Source organism: Spermophilus citellus (assembly GCF_964194105.1).
Source record: "Spermophilus citellus genome assembly, chromosome: 9".
Classification (NCBI taxonomy): domain Eukaryota; kingdom Metazoa; phylum Chordata; class Mammalia; order Rodentia; family Sciuridae; genus Spermophilus; species Spermophilus citellus.
Window position 1 is genome coordinate 136,773,610 of NC_138191.1, and position 14,189 is coordinate 136,787,798.

Sequence of the window (14,189 nt, forward strand, 5' to 3'; positions counted from 1 at the left end):
GTGTCCTCATAGAAGAGGGGGAGAAACCACAGGCTGCACAGAGAGAGCCGGGCAATGCACAGCCAGAGGTGGGGACCCGCCAGCCGGGGACAGGCCTCGGGGAGGCTGACCTGTCCACCTCTTAACCTTGGGCTTCCAGCCTCCAAGATGGGGAGACAATAAATTTCTGATGTTGAAGCCACCACTCTGGAGCACCTTGCCAACCGCCAACGGTCCCAGAGACCTCTGCTTGGAGGGCTCAGCACCCAGGAAACGGCTGGTGGCCCAGGGCGAGGCCCTGCCCCCAGGTAGAGACCTCCGAGGCCTGGCTTCTCCCTGGGACGCCGTGGCTGCCACAGAATGGACAGGGCTTCTTGGCAAGTCCTGGCCCCTCCTCCCTGTTAGCCTGCCTCTTCCTCAGCCAGGTCCCACCCCCAGGGACCCACCCCCAGGACCACGCCCCTCTCTGAGACTCGTTAGGATTCTGGGAGGATGGCTGGGACCAGGCTACAGCGACACAGCGACTGTCTGCCCACGATGGGAAGCTCTGTGACGGGGCCCTGGTCTCTCCTGTGCTCAACGCTGTTCCCCAGGCCAACCCCAGGGTAGCTCTTGGGGGTACACAACTCAGGACTGGGCCAGGCCCGCCAGGCTCAGCGATCAGGAAGGCAGAAAGGGCTGGTGGCTGGCACTTGGCAGCCCTTTACTGCCCGGCCTGCTCCCGGGCCCCAGCCCCAGCCTCTAGGCATCTCCCCTGGCCCCTCCACGCTCTGCCTACCCCCACCCCCCGCACTTCCTGTCCCACGCAGCCTCTGGGGACCAGCCTCGCCCCGCCTCCCTACCTGGGGTAGGGTGCGTGTGAGGCTACCCCAGGGGACAGAGCTCTCTCCCACGGGGCCTCCTCTTCTCATGGCGGCTGTCGGGTCTGCGATGTGACTCCGCACCTCTGTCACTGAAGCCCCAGAGGCACCATGTGTCCAAGAAGACTTCCTTTACAAAAGCCAGCAGAGGGCCACCACTTGCTAAGCCGCTGTGACGGCATCTGAGGAAGCCCTGATGTGGACGCCCTGAGGCCCGCTGGGGACTGGCTGGGTGTGCTGACGGCCATGTCCACCAAAGCCTTCCTCGGACCCAGAGACGCTGCAAGGCTTCCTAAAGGCCAGCGGTGGGACACCATCCAGCACACCCTCACTCAGGGTCCTGCCGCCAGACAAGCTGGACACACTGGGCTCTGCCCGCGAGGAGGCGCCTGCCGGCCCTCGGCACACAGCACCCCAGCTGGGACGTGCATGTCCCCACGGCTGCTCCAGGAGTCCAGCACTAGGAGAGCTCGTCCACCTTGTCCAGACTCATCCCAGATCCTTCTGTCCTAACACAAAAGTTTAACCTGGAATCGGCACGTGCAGGGCGAGCCCATGGGGACTGCGCCTCAACGCAGCTGGGGCTGACCCGGATCGAACCCAGGGTCAGCTACGAACTCGCAGGGGACCGGCAGAGAGCACTAGCCCGTTCCGAGCTTCGTGACACTCTGGAGGGAGGTTGGTGTCCCACAGAGAGAAAGCCTGTGGCCTAGATGTCTTCTTGTTGAGATTTCTCACATGGCCACGGGCCAGGCACAGGGCACCATGGACTGGCAGCACATTGCCCATCCAGGGACCTGACAGGCCCCGTGTGTCTGGCGAGGAATGGGAGGGGACAGTGGACTCTACCCAGGATCTGAGGCCTTCCAGGGACCAGTATGAAGTGGCCTCCCACCTGCTGCTCATCACAGCAGTCCCCCCTGGACAGCCCAGCCTTGCCCAGAAGGCAACCTTCCTCCTCCTTGCTGGTCAGGACATCCTGCCACCTGGGTTCCTAGGGCCCCACGGGCACACAAGTCCTCCCAGGTTGGGTCAGAATCCCCCCGAGGCCTGGGACGGCGAGCCAGGGCTGAGTTGTGGGCCCCGGCCTTCTCTGCCTCCTTAAGCCCAAGGGGTGGCACAGTGTCACTGATCACCTGGAGGACAGGGCAGGAGTGGATGGCAGGCCTGGGCCCCAAGCACACCCAGCCCTGCACTGTGCCCAGAGCAGGAGGGCAGGGTCCTGGGGAGCAGTGCCCGCCTGCATCCTGCCCACGGAGCCTTCTATAAGCACAGAACCTGTTACCAGAGCTCTCCCCTTCATTTCCTCTTCCTGTCACCTCAGGTCTAGACCCCAGGCATTGTGGCACTTGGGAACCCCTCGTGGCAGCGGTGCCTCAGCCCAGAACTTGCAGGTGGGAGCTGGCTGTGGCCCAGGCGTAGTGCAGGAGTCGGGGCCTGAGGAGTTGCAGGTACTGGGGTGGAGGTTTGTGGCTGCCCCTCCAGGAGACCCCGCATGAGGGGACACCCTTGGAAAGTACCATGCACCCAGGGGATCCGGGGCGGGGGCAGCCGGGCCACACAGCTGAGCCAGTGTATGAGACGTTCCAGCAAGTTCCAGATGATGGAGACCAATTCCTGGGGGCCCAGAGGTGGGGGCCTCAAGGGAAGTGGGTGGAGCTAGGGGGGTGGGCCAGCACTTCACCAAGGAGGAGCAGAGGACTCGGGGTCACTGCCCATGGAATGACACAGGCCCGGGGACAGGGACATGGGGCGTGAAGGACTTCTGCAGGACTTCTTGGGAGTGTGAGACTTCTGGACCCGTCCCTGCCCCAGTCTCTGCCCCAGTCTCAGCTCACCTCCTGTGTCCACCCCATGAAGCTCCCGGCAACAGCGGGACAGGGGGAGTGCCTGCCCCTGCAGTGGACAAGGCCAGGGAGGCCTCTATTCCCTGGTGATCCCCAGGAGGGACTGGACGGTCCAGGCCCCCAGTGAGACAGCAAGCAAGCAGCACTGCCCTTGGCCTTGCCCTTGAAAGCTGGCGGGGGACGGTGTCCCATCCAAAAGCAGGCCTGGGAGGCCTGAGTGGCCCTGGTGTGTCCGCCCTCCGGGGCCTGAAGCTGCCTGAGCCGGCCAAGGTCTGACACCCAACACCAACCAGGATTGGGGGTGCTTATGCCCTGCTCTCGTCTAAGCCAACCCTGGGTCTGGGGTCCACCCATCCTAAATGTCCACCCAGGTCCGATGGGGCGGTGGAACGTGGATTCCTAGGCCTGGGCTTCAGAAGGCAGAGTGTGGGGCTGTCGAGGTCACCTCCCGGGCAGCCAGAGTGTCGCCAGGAGCAAGGCCAGTCCTGGTTGTGCATCAGAGGAGGCCGGGACAGGGTGAGGGTCCTCCGGCTGCTGGGCAGAGGCTCCGACAGAGTAAGGGAACCGCACTACATGAAGGACAGGCCCAGAGGACGAGGCCACGGGAGTGGAGCACTTTGGTCCTGTTTGTGACGACAGCAAGCCAGGCCCTGCTGTCTCCAGGGCTCCCTGGCCTGTGGGCAGCTCTGCCCTGGACTGTGATCTCCCTGGAGCTGCCTTCCTCTCCAGCAAAGCCCAGATTGCATCAGGGTGAGTGGGGGGCTCTGCAGGAGAAACCCCCACACTCCCCACCCCAGCCAGAGCTGCTGTAGAGGGCTCAGCAGGGCCCCTAAACACAGAATGTCCACCCCTAACACCTGGACCCTGTGCATGACTCTCCTAGACAAAGAGTCTTCACGGGCGTGATTAAGATAAGAATGTCAAGACAATGTCATCTATTTTCCAGGGGTTCCCTAAAACCCAATGGCAGGTGTCCTTACACGGGGCCGACCCTGAGACATGGGGACCAGGGTCACGGGAATCAGAGCCGAGACCATGGAAGAGATGCAGCCACAAGCCAAGGGCTGCCTGGGGCCACCAGGAGCTGGTGGAGGAGGAAGGACCCTCCCCAGAGCCCTCGAGGGAGCACAGCCCTGTGGCACCTGGATTTCAGGCTTCTGCCCTGGAGCTGTGCAGAGGAATCGGTACTGTTTCAACCTCTGCCACCAGGGTGCCTTGGAAGGCAGCCCAGGGCACTGGGACACAGAGGGAGGCTGGGCCTTCAAAGTCCAGGATGTGGGCCAGACCACAGGCTGAGGCTGGTCCTGGGTGGCAGGCTGCCTCTGGAGCTTAGGACTAGACTAGAGACTCTCGGGAGGCTGGGTGTTCAGAACTGAGGGGACACACGTGGCTGTCACATGATCAATGCATTGAATAGGACAAGGACTCTGTGTGCTGCCGTACCCAGGACAGATGAACAGACCACAGGGCCCGGTTCTCACGGAAACTGCGCATGGGGGCAGCCGTGGGCAGGCCCTTGATGGTTTCCTGGGCAGCTTGGATGCCACAGAAGAGAGGGTTGTGATGGGGGCAGAACAGTCCTAAGCAGTGGGTAGCCATTCACCTAGGGTGACTCCCCGAGGGTATGAAGGACACAGAAACCTAGTGGCACATCCCCTGCTCAGGCACCATCTCCCCAATGCAGTCCAGGCCAGGTGGCTGCAGGTGACCTTGGGCCTTTGACTCTGTTAGCATCTCCTGATGCTCACGATGGTATCAGTCCTTCCCACAGTCGACCTGATCCAGGCTCAGAACAACCCATGAGAGAAACCGCCTCCCAACCGTGCAGTCCAGGAGGCCGAGGCCCCACGAGGTCACAGCACAGCCAAGGACAGCCAGCCATGGTGGGGAGCCTGGGGGTGCAGTGGGCCAGGCAGGCGCTCTCACCTGCACCAGGCGTCCCCCCAGCAGGATCTCCATGGCCAAGTCTGAGCCTCTGTCCCCAGGAAAACTGCAGCTTCCCCCTGCAGAGAGAAACTTCTGGAAAGAAAAGCTTCCCCTCTGTTATGCTGATCCTCACAGCCTTGCAGCAGGCTGCAGGGCAGAGACTCACTGACCCACGTCCAGAGCAGAGGCCTCGCACCTGCCCAGGGCACCTCAGTCCACCACCCGAGTGTCTGATGTGACTTTGGTGGAGTCTTGGACCTGGATGGCTGCAGCTGGCGGGGAGGCCTCCAGCCTCACCAGGAGCTCACCTGCTGCAAGGTGAGGGTGGTGCGTCTTCTGCAGGAGAATGGCCGTTGGCCCCTTTCCAACTGCACATCACTAGGCAGGCCACTCCTGGGGGCTTGGGACAGGGTTGACCCCTCAGGAAAGATTACTCATCACCCCAAATGGCAGCTCTAAAGTCCAGTCCAGAGCATTTCCTGCCAACCACTGAGCTCACTGTCAGGCCCCCAGGACGGCCTGCCCTGGACATCAGGAGGGCCACACTGGGAGGGCCACCCTGGGAGGGTCACCCTGCCCCCTGGCATTCACCTTGTAATGAGAAGAGAATGAGGAGGGGCCTGTGCAGGCCACTGCCCTAGCTGTCCACAGATGGCATCCAGGGGCCACCCAGCCTTACAACAGTCAGGGCTGGGAAAGGGGCTTCCAGGTGGTCTTCTCCAGCCTCTGGGGCCAGGACACTGGGTTCCAGGGCTGAAGCCCAAGTCAGCTCCTCGCAGGATCCAGGCTTGTGGAGGCTCTGCCCACTCTGTCCACCTGCCTGCCACCTCTACACAGCGTCTCTCCCTGGGCCACCCACCCCTTCCATCAGAACTTGGTCCCTGGAGGCCTGGTCTGGCCCCTGCCACCCACAGCAGACTCTTCTTCCTCTGACTACCGCTGCCAGAAAAATTGGACAATTGATGAGACTGGCTTCGTGACATTTCCCGCACTGTCCTTGCCCGTCGGCTCTCTCGGTAGGGATGCATCCTCATCTATCTTGCTTGGCCAAATAAGCGTCTAAACCCCTTGAAGAGATGGAGAGGCCCCATGCCCCCAGCAGCTCGCCCTCCTACCCGGGCGGGCACTTTAGCACCGACTAAGTATAAAGTTGGCGGTTCATTGCATAATTGATCAAGAAGCCAGAAATTCTAAAACTGGTCCTTTTAACATAGTCAAATAAAAATTCTAAAAATGGTGTTCTGTCTAATATTCAATCTCAGCGCTCGGGATTGTTCCCCTGCACGCAGACGAAATCATAAATTCAATCCACAGAACGTCAGACGGCTCTGTCATCCTTCCGGCACTGCGTGTCCCACACACAAGGCAAGGGAAGACACGTTCCACAGGAGCACTGGCACGGCTCCTCCCCACCTGCTGGGCCAGTGACCCCACAGTCCCTTAGAGGAGACCAGAGCCTAGAGGGGGTGTCACAGAGGCCCCTCCCTGCCACATACCCAAGGCAGCAGCAGCATTTGAGAACCTGGCAAGGGAAAGGAGCACTGGAGAGTGGCCTTCCCAGGCCCTGAAGAACTGGCCCTGTCTCTGCCACTCTGCGAAGGAGGACGAGGCCCTGAGGGATCAAAGACGCTTAAGAGGCACTAACTGCACTAAGCCAGAGCGGCACGTGGGGAATGGGAATGAAAGGAAGTGGAGTCCCCGGGCAGAGTCAGGGCGGACTTCACGCGTCCACTTGGTGTGAACCGGCTCCGCTCAGCAGAAGCACAGGGAGTTCCCTAAGGGCCACACAGCCCCAACGGCTGGCGGCTGGCACCCGTCTCCACCTGAGATTGTGCTCAGTGTGTCCTCGGTCACCAGCCAGAACCGTGGCTCTCAGTATGTGCCAGGCCACCCCTGCCACTGAGACAGTCCCAATTAAGACTCTAAAGACCGGCCTCGGTGTCTGCGAAGTTCAGGGTGCTGCAGGACCTCCAGCCGCTCATTTGTTCTGTGATGTTCTTATCCCAATTAAGCTACTCAAAACTTTTGAAGTTCATGAGTCATTTGCTTCAAATATCTTTAAATTAAGGAGAGATTCACTTTCCTGGTAGCAAACACCCAGCAACTTAATTAAAAGGGGTTCAGCATTTAAGCTGCCACCACAGCTTTCCGCGGAAGGGGAAGGAGCTCGCGTCTCCCTGCTGCCTCTGCGCGGATTCCCTTCCACTCCGACTCTGGCATTTAGGAGGTATTTCACTGTCACAGGACTCGCTCCCAGGGTTGGCCGGCCCCCCACCGCTGCTCAGGTCAGCTGGCCCTCAAGGTGCAGAGGAAGTAATGCCAGCATCCCTGCTTACATGCCTAAAGGACACTGAAGGCCCCCTAGTGACACGGACAAAGCAACTTTCCAACTGGCCTTGGGAAAACGCATGAGTGAATTGCAATGTAAAAATTACCAGGCAGGGCTCCAGGACATCTGAGCCGCTGCAACCTTGAGCTGCTGGATGTCACGGACACATGACTGATTAAATGGAGACAAGCCTTGAATGATGCTGGGGACCTACAGGGCTGCATGGCCCCTCGTGGGTGGTGCACCTCCGGAGAGACCCAAGCTTGCTCAGCTGGGGAAGTCTAGATTCACCTGAGCAGGCCAGGGAGTCCCAGGGCAGGTGCCAGCAGGCAGAGTCCGAGATCCTTCCTGAGCACTGTCCTTGCTAAGCACAGGCCGGGGCCAGGCTTCCTTGCCGTGGCCTGTCCAGTAACCAGAACCAGGCGCCTTGACACACACACACTTGCCATGAGCTTTAAGGCCAACACTCAAGGAACTACCCTCTGGCTGTCTCCTACAAGACACTGTGACTCCAAACTCAGCACATGACAGGCAAGAGGCTGACACAGGCAGACGAGTCACACTGGGGGCCTCCTGATAGAGCCTCAGGCGAACTTCTGACCCATCTGACGTCCATCCTCTGCCAGCACTTGAAAGAGGCTGAGCTGCGTGCCTCTGCGAATCCACGCCAGGTGATTTTCCATCCCAAGCAGCTCCCAGCTAGAGCTCTAGCTGTATCTCTGCAGAAAGCACCAAGGTCAGGGACAGGCCTTGGGACCCGTGAAATGATCTGTCAAAGCTGGTGGCAGCAGATCAGCACATTAATAGCAACTGACATCATCGTTACCATCACCACCACCCTCACCACCACCATCACCACCATCATCACCACCACCCTCACCACCACCACCATCACCATCATCATTATCACCATCACCACCATCACCACCATCATTATCACCATCACCACCATCACCACCAACATCACCACCACCCTCACCACCACCATCACCACCATCATCACCACCACCCTCACCACCACCACCACCACCACCACCACCATCACTACCACCATTACCACCATCACCACCAACATCACCATCATCACCACCCTCACCACCACCACCACCACCATCACCATCATCATTATCACCATCACTATCAACACCACCACCACCATCACCACCATCACCACCACCATCTCCACCATTACCACCACCATCACCTCCATCACCACCATCATCACCTCCATCACTACCACCATCACCACCATCATCAACATCACCCTCACCACCACCACCACCACCATCACTACCACCATTACCACCATCACCACCAACATCACCATCATCACCACCCTCACCACCACCACCACCACCATCACCATCATCATCACCACCACCCTCACCACCACCACCACCACCATCACCATCATCATCACCACCACCCTCACCACCACCACCACCACCATCACTACCACCATTACCACCATCACCATCATCACCACCCTCACCACCACCACCACCACCATCACCATCATCATTATCACCATCACTATCAACACCACCACCATCACCACCATCACCACCATCACCACCACCATCACCACCATCACCACCACCATCACCACCATTACCACCACCATCACCTCCATCACCACCACCATCACCTACATCACTACCACCATCACCACCATCATCAACATCACCCTCACCACCACCCTCACCACCACCCTCACCACCACCCTCACCACCCTCACCACCACCATCACCACCAACATCACCACCATCACCACCACCATACCACCATCACTACCACCATCACCACCATCACCACCACCATCACCACCACCATCACCACCAACGTCACCACCATCACTACCACCATCACCACCATCATCAACACCACACTCACCACCACTCTCACCACCACCACCACCACCACCACCACCATCACCACCACCATCACCACCATCACCACCACCATCATCACCACCATCACTACCACCATCATTGTAATTTCTAGAATTATATCATTATCATCACCACCACGAGCACCACTACCAACACCACCACCATCATCATCACCATCAGTGCCACCATCACCACCACCACCACCACCACCACCAGCAGCATCATCACCATCACTACCACTATCATCATAATTACTAGTATGATAGTATTATCATCACCACCACTATCAACACCACTACTAACACCACCACCATCAACATCACTATCACTACCACCATCACCGCCATTATCATAACCATCACCACCACCATCACCACCACCATCACCACCATCATCATCACTGTGGTCACCATCATTGCCATCATCACCAACATCACCATCACCACCACCATCACCATCCTTCTGCTCATATTAACAGCAGCCAACACTTATTGAGCAGCCCCCGTGCGCCAGAAGGTCAGAACATGACGTGCACTGTCTCCTTTAACCTTTGATGACAATGTTAGGAGATGGTCAATGCTACTGTCCAACTGAGGCACAGAGCAGACAAGCAGGTTGCCCAGGTCACACAGCTAATATGAGGACTCTGAAGCCGGGCAGTGAGGGGCTTAACCATTATCCTAAAATTCAGAGAAATGTCCCAGTTATTTCACCTGCAGGGTGATTCCTGAGGGAGGGGCTTTCCGACAACCGTAGCGGCTATTCCTTGGAGCCTTGGTTCTGCGGGATTTCACAGTGCCCTAGATCACCCTCCCCCCATCTGTCCCCAGGCAGCAGCAGTGGGACCTGCCCGTCCCTCTATGTCTCTCCACAGAAGCAGGAGTAGACCCCAGGGATCCCCAGCCCTGATCCCAGAGACCTGTCCTGGACAGTGGGCCATCTTGGGGGTGCTAGGGTCATGTCCTAGGCCAAAGCCTGGGTTCAAGGTGTCCCCAGGAGCAGTGGCAAGGCTGGGTGTGACTAGGTGACAAGACTCTCAATCCCTGGTGACCGGTTCTGCCTTTGACAGCTGCGGCACTGTCCTCCGAGCCTCTTGGCTGCGTGAAAGCAGCTGACATGTGGGGCCATCCTGGGCACCGGGGGCCACCTTCCACGCTCAGCAGTGACCTGCTGAATCCTCGCAGCCACTGTCCAGAGGAGAACCTTGCAGGCTCTGGGTTTGATGGTGAGGACAAGGACATCGAGACCCTGCCCAGGGCCACAGAGTGAAATGCTGTGGAGCCCAGACTCCCCCCAGATGCTGCAGCCACCAAGCAGGGGCCATGCAGCTCCCCAGAGCGCAGCCCGGGAGCCCACAGGTACCTGCTGCGCAGGTCCCAAGAAGTGTGAGCAGCGGCCAGCTCCACCCAGCATGGGGCCAGGCCAACCCTGATGACTGCTGAGGCAGGAGGGGTCTGAAGGGGTCTGCAGGGGTCTTTCCTGCCACCCTCCCACTCAGAAGCTCATACAGAGAAGGAGATTACACTGCCGGCCCTCAGGAGCCCAAGAAAATAGCTCACTTCAGAGTCATCAGCCAGTCCTTCCCAGGGTCTAACTTGAATTACTCCAGCTGGGGTCTAATTCAATTAGGTAGGACCAGCTGGACTGTGATGAGCCCAGTTAGGAGATCATCTCAGCCTTTCCTCTTCACCCTCTTCCCTTCACCTTGACTTGGTGAAGCTGCTCAGCCGCTGATGGGGGCCCGTTCCCTTCTCTGCCGGCCAGCAGCGTTTTCCAGAATCAACATTTCTCTACATTAGAAGCAAACACACACATTTTCCCCCTTTTAAATTTGCTTTGCTAAACAAATTAATCTAGCACCAGATTATATTATGAAGAGGCATAAATCTTTCCCGAGATAAGCATCTGTCGCTGGATTAGCAGCAGCCAGTGGACTGTGGACTGGTTTGCTGAGCCCTGTGATGCCGTGCTGGGTGTTAACTTTAGTAATAACGGATGTAATTAGGGGTAAACGGAACCTGATTCCTCTGCCACGGCTACACAGCAAGTGGGTCTTCAGAGGAGGTGACGGGGGGGGGGGGGCGGGGGGGCACCTCCTGCGTCTACTGAAGTCAGACTCTCAGAGCCCCTGACCAGAGCGACGGGCACCATGCTGGGGTGGCTGAGGCGGCCCCCGGGCCCTCCAGGGAGCTGCCGGCTCCTGGCCTTGGCCTGGCATGGGGCTCCGGCTCCCTGGACAAGCTGCTGTCCAGGGGTAACACAAAGCACACACAGTCTTATCCAGTGAAGGGAGGAGGAAAATGGTGAGCTGAAGGGCCAACACCGGCCACCCCACAAAAACCTGTCCACGGCTGCCGGCTGCCTGCCTGGCCAAGGTCAGGGAACCTCGCAGGACCCGTCCCAGGGACTCGGCCCCTCCACATGGGGGGGAGCTCTCCGCAGCATTTCTCCTGTCCCTGGATCCCGAGGAGCCCCAGGCGGGGTTGGTGGCGCCCAGACCTGTGTGTGGAGGGAGCCCTTCCCCCCACGGCCGACGCCTCCCACAGCTGCTGCGGGGAGTGGGGGGGCTGCTGCTGCTGGACTCCGGGTGCCACTGGGCCACAGCCTGTCGTCAGAGGCCAAGGAGTCGGGGCACCAGCTGCTGGGGCAGGGACAGGCACCCAGCCGTCCCCCGGAAGCCTCCACCCCCCGCCTGTCCGCAGAGCTTCAGTTGCCAGCGCTGGGCTCTTCCTACGGCCTGGCCTGGCTGCTGACAAGGCCGCTCCTGGTCCTGGACCAGCTCCCCTGGCGGGGCCTCGCTCGAGCCTTGGAGGTTTCTCAGGACTCCGCCCAGGCCTTGCTCCAGCAGCACCAGTGTCCGCGTCCACTCTCAGGTGGATGGGAAGGAGGGAGGCCCCCTTTTCACGTCCACCTGCTTCCCCAGTCCTGCTGACTGCCCGGGCGTCCCCGACACGGGACGCCATCTCTCCCTGTGGTCCTACGCCTGACCCCTGGCCTCTTCCTTTTCAGTCTGGCCCCCGTGAACCGCCCTGCACACCTCAGGGTCCCTCCCTCCCAAGCCGCACACGCCCCAGCCCCCAGACAGACCCAAAGCTCCGTGGTGGCCGCCTACCTGAGGTCTCCCCCAGAATCCGGGGGGGCTTGCTGTCTTTCCCGTTGTTGCTGGGCCTGGGGGAAGGCTCCGTTGTGCTAGCCCCAGCGGGGATCCTTCTCCGGGGATCCGAGGAGGCAGTGACCCCCTTGGTCTGCAGCGTGATGGAGGTGGCCGTGGTGGCAGAGATGGTGGTGGTGGCCACAGTTGTCTTCCGTGTTTGTAAGATGGGGACCGTGGTGGGGCCATACACGCCCGGGAAAGTGTTGGCCTCCGGGGCCTCCTCGTCCCCCGTGGGCCCCCAGGCGATGAACTCTGTCTCTGTCGTGGGCCTGCTGCCCCTGAAGTCGAAGCTACTGAGACCAGTGTCCTGCACGTGCCTCTTCCCCCGCCGCAGGAGACTCTGGTGCTCGGGGGCCCCTCCGGCCACCGCGGAGGATGAGGACGAGGAGGAGGAAGTGAGGGACGGGCTGGATTTGGCAGCAGCTGGGGGCTTGGCGAGCCCCCCTCTGGGCACGAGAGAGGCCACCTGGTCTCTGGGCCTGTGGGCTCTCCTAGCACGGGGCATCTGCCCATGGGCCCGCTCCGCCCGGGGCGCCCGAGGGCTCCACACAGGGGCAGGGAGCCGAGACGGCTGTCCACTCCTCAGGCTCCACAGCCGCGGGGGCCTCTGCGGTGGTCGTGGCAGGAGCCGGAACTCGGGGCCTGGGCCCAGGGACTCACAGGACGGGAAATCCACAGCAAGCTGCAGCATGGCTATCAGGATCCAAGCATGGCTTCCAAGGGAGCGGCCTGGCCAGCGGATGGACATGGAGCTACCAAGGAGAGAGAGGAGAGTGGTCAGCAGGGCTGGCAGGGCTCTGGCGGGGCCAGATCGTCATCCTCCATCAGGACAAGGCCAATCTTTTCTTGCAGGAGGAGCTCAGCCTCAAGGGCAAACCCCTCCCTCTGAAGGTCACTGGAGCCTCTCCCTCTCCACCTTGAGAAGACAATGCCTCTAGGTCCCCAGGAGCTGCACCAGCCAGCTGACAACCACAGGGCCCATCTTATGGGGGAGGACCAAGACCAGTGGACCCCCATCATCCCCGATGTGATGACCTGATGACCTGCCCGTCCCCCTCCTTTTGCCCACAATAACAGGAGGCACCAAGAGGACACAGACTTGGAACCACAGGACTGGCCAGCCTCCGACCGGACTCCAGACCCAGGTGCTCTCCTCTAGGAAGCACAAGAGGCTCACTGCCCTTGGCCATCGGCTCTCCCAAGGCCTGGGTGGGACGAGGTCTGACTCGGGGACACTCAGCCAGGCAGATGCCAGGCAAGGAGCAAACAGTCGGTGGCCCCTGAGCACCACCTGCATGCACTCTGCAAGGCCCCTGGCCCCTGCTCTGGCCCCTGCCCTGGCCCCTGAGGTGAATGTGACTGTCTTAGAGCTGCCAGGGCCTTCCTCCCTGGACGCCAGCCGCCCAGGCTGGGCCTCTGCCGAGGTCAGAGGGACCTGAGACCTGCTCCAGATAAGCTGGGGGCTTACTGATGCCGAAGTGTGGTCCTGCTGACATTCCCACCCCTGTTTGTCCCGGGTGCAGGTGGCCTTGAAGCCCTCTGTCCACCTCCTCAGCCCCAGGAGCTGGAGAAAGGCCAAGCCCTGCAGAGCCTGGGGGAGGCCGAGCTGGGGAGGCTGGAGCCCCAGGGAAGCGTGGTGTCCACAGCCCGTGGAACACTCCCCAGAGAGCCCAGGCCTGGAGCCATCTCCAGGAAGGTGGACGCTGGAGCGTCACGGGAACATCCAGAGCACAGCACAGAACCACGTGGCAGCTGGGGGACGTGGGCCCACGTGCCCTCTCCCACGGCACGGATAACTGAGGACTGATTACAGGTGCCATTCAAACTCAGCTCTTGTCACAACCTCAGGTCTGAAAGTTAAAATGAATCCCAAAACTCCACGCTGCTGTGGTGGGGGTGGGCAGGGCGGCGGAGCCTCCGGGACACGCAGGCCACTTTTCCTTATAGGTGTCATGTGACTTTAAAAAGGATGGGATGGGGGTGAGTGTGAGCACCCTGTCGAGTGTGCACACACACACCAGTGTGCAACAGCGTGTGCATGCGTGTGTCAGTGTGTGTGCTGGGTGTGACTTCGACAATCCTGTGTGTGCCTGTCGCGAGAAAGAGACTGTGTGCCGTGTGTGTGTGTCAGCATGTGTGGGTGTGAAGATACGTGTGGCTGTGTGTTTCAGATGTGAGTCAGCCTCACGCACACCGTGCCTG

General features: G+C 60.1%; 1 protein-coding gene across 2 annotated transcripts in view; it reads right to left on the minus strand.

Moving 5' to 3' along the window:
• Positions 1-14,189, minus strand: part of AJAP1 (adherens junctions associated protein 1) — a 103,123-nt gene that overhangs the window by 42,213 nt on the left and 46,721 nt on the right. For both annotated transcript variants that reach the window (XM_081309024.1, XM_081309023.1), the window contains exon 2: positions 11,946-12,739. In XM_081309024.1, coding sequence (XP_081165150.1) covers positions 11,946-12,735 — 790 coding nt within the window. In that variant the 5' untranslated portion in view covers positions 12,736-12,739. The remainder of the gene's footprint in view (positions 1-11,945; positions 12,740-14,189) is intronic.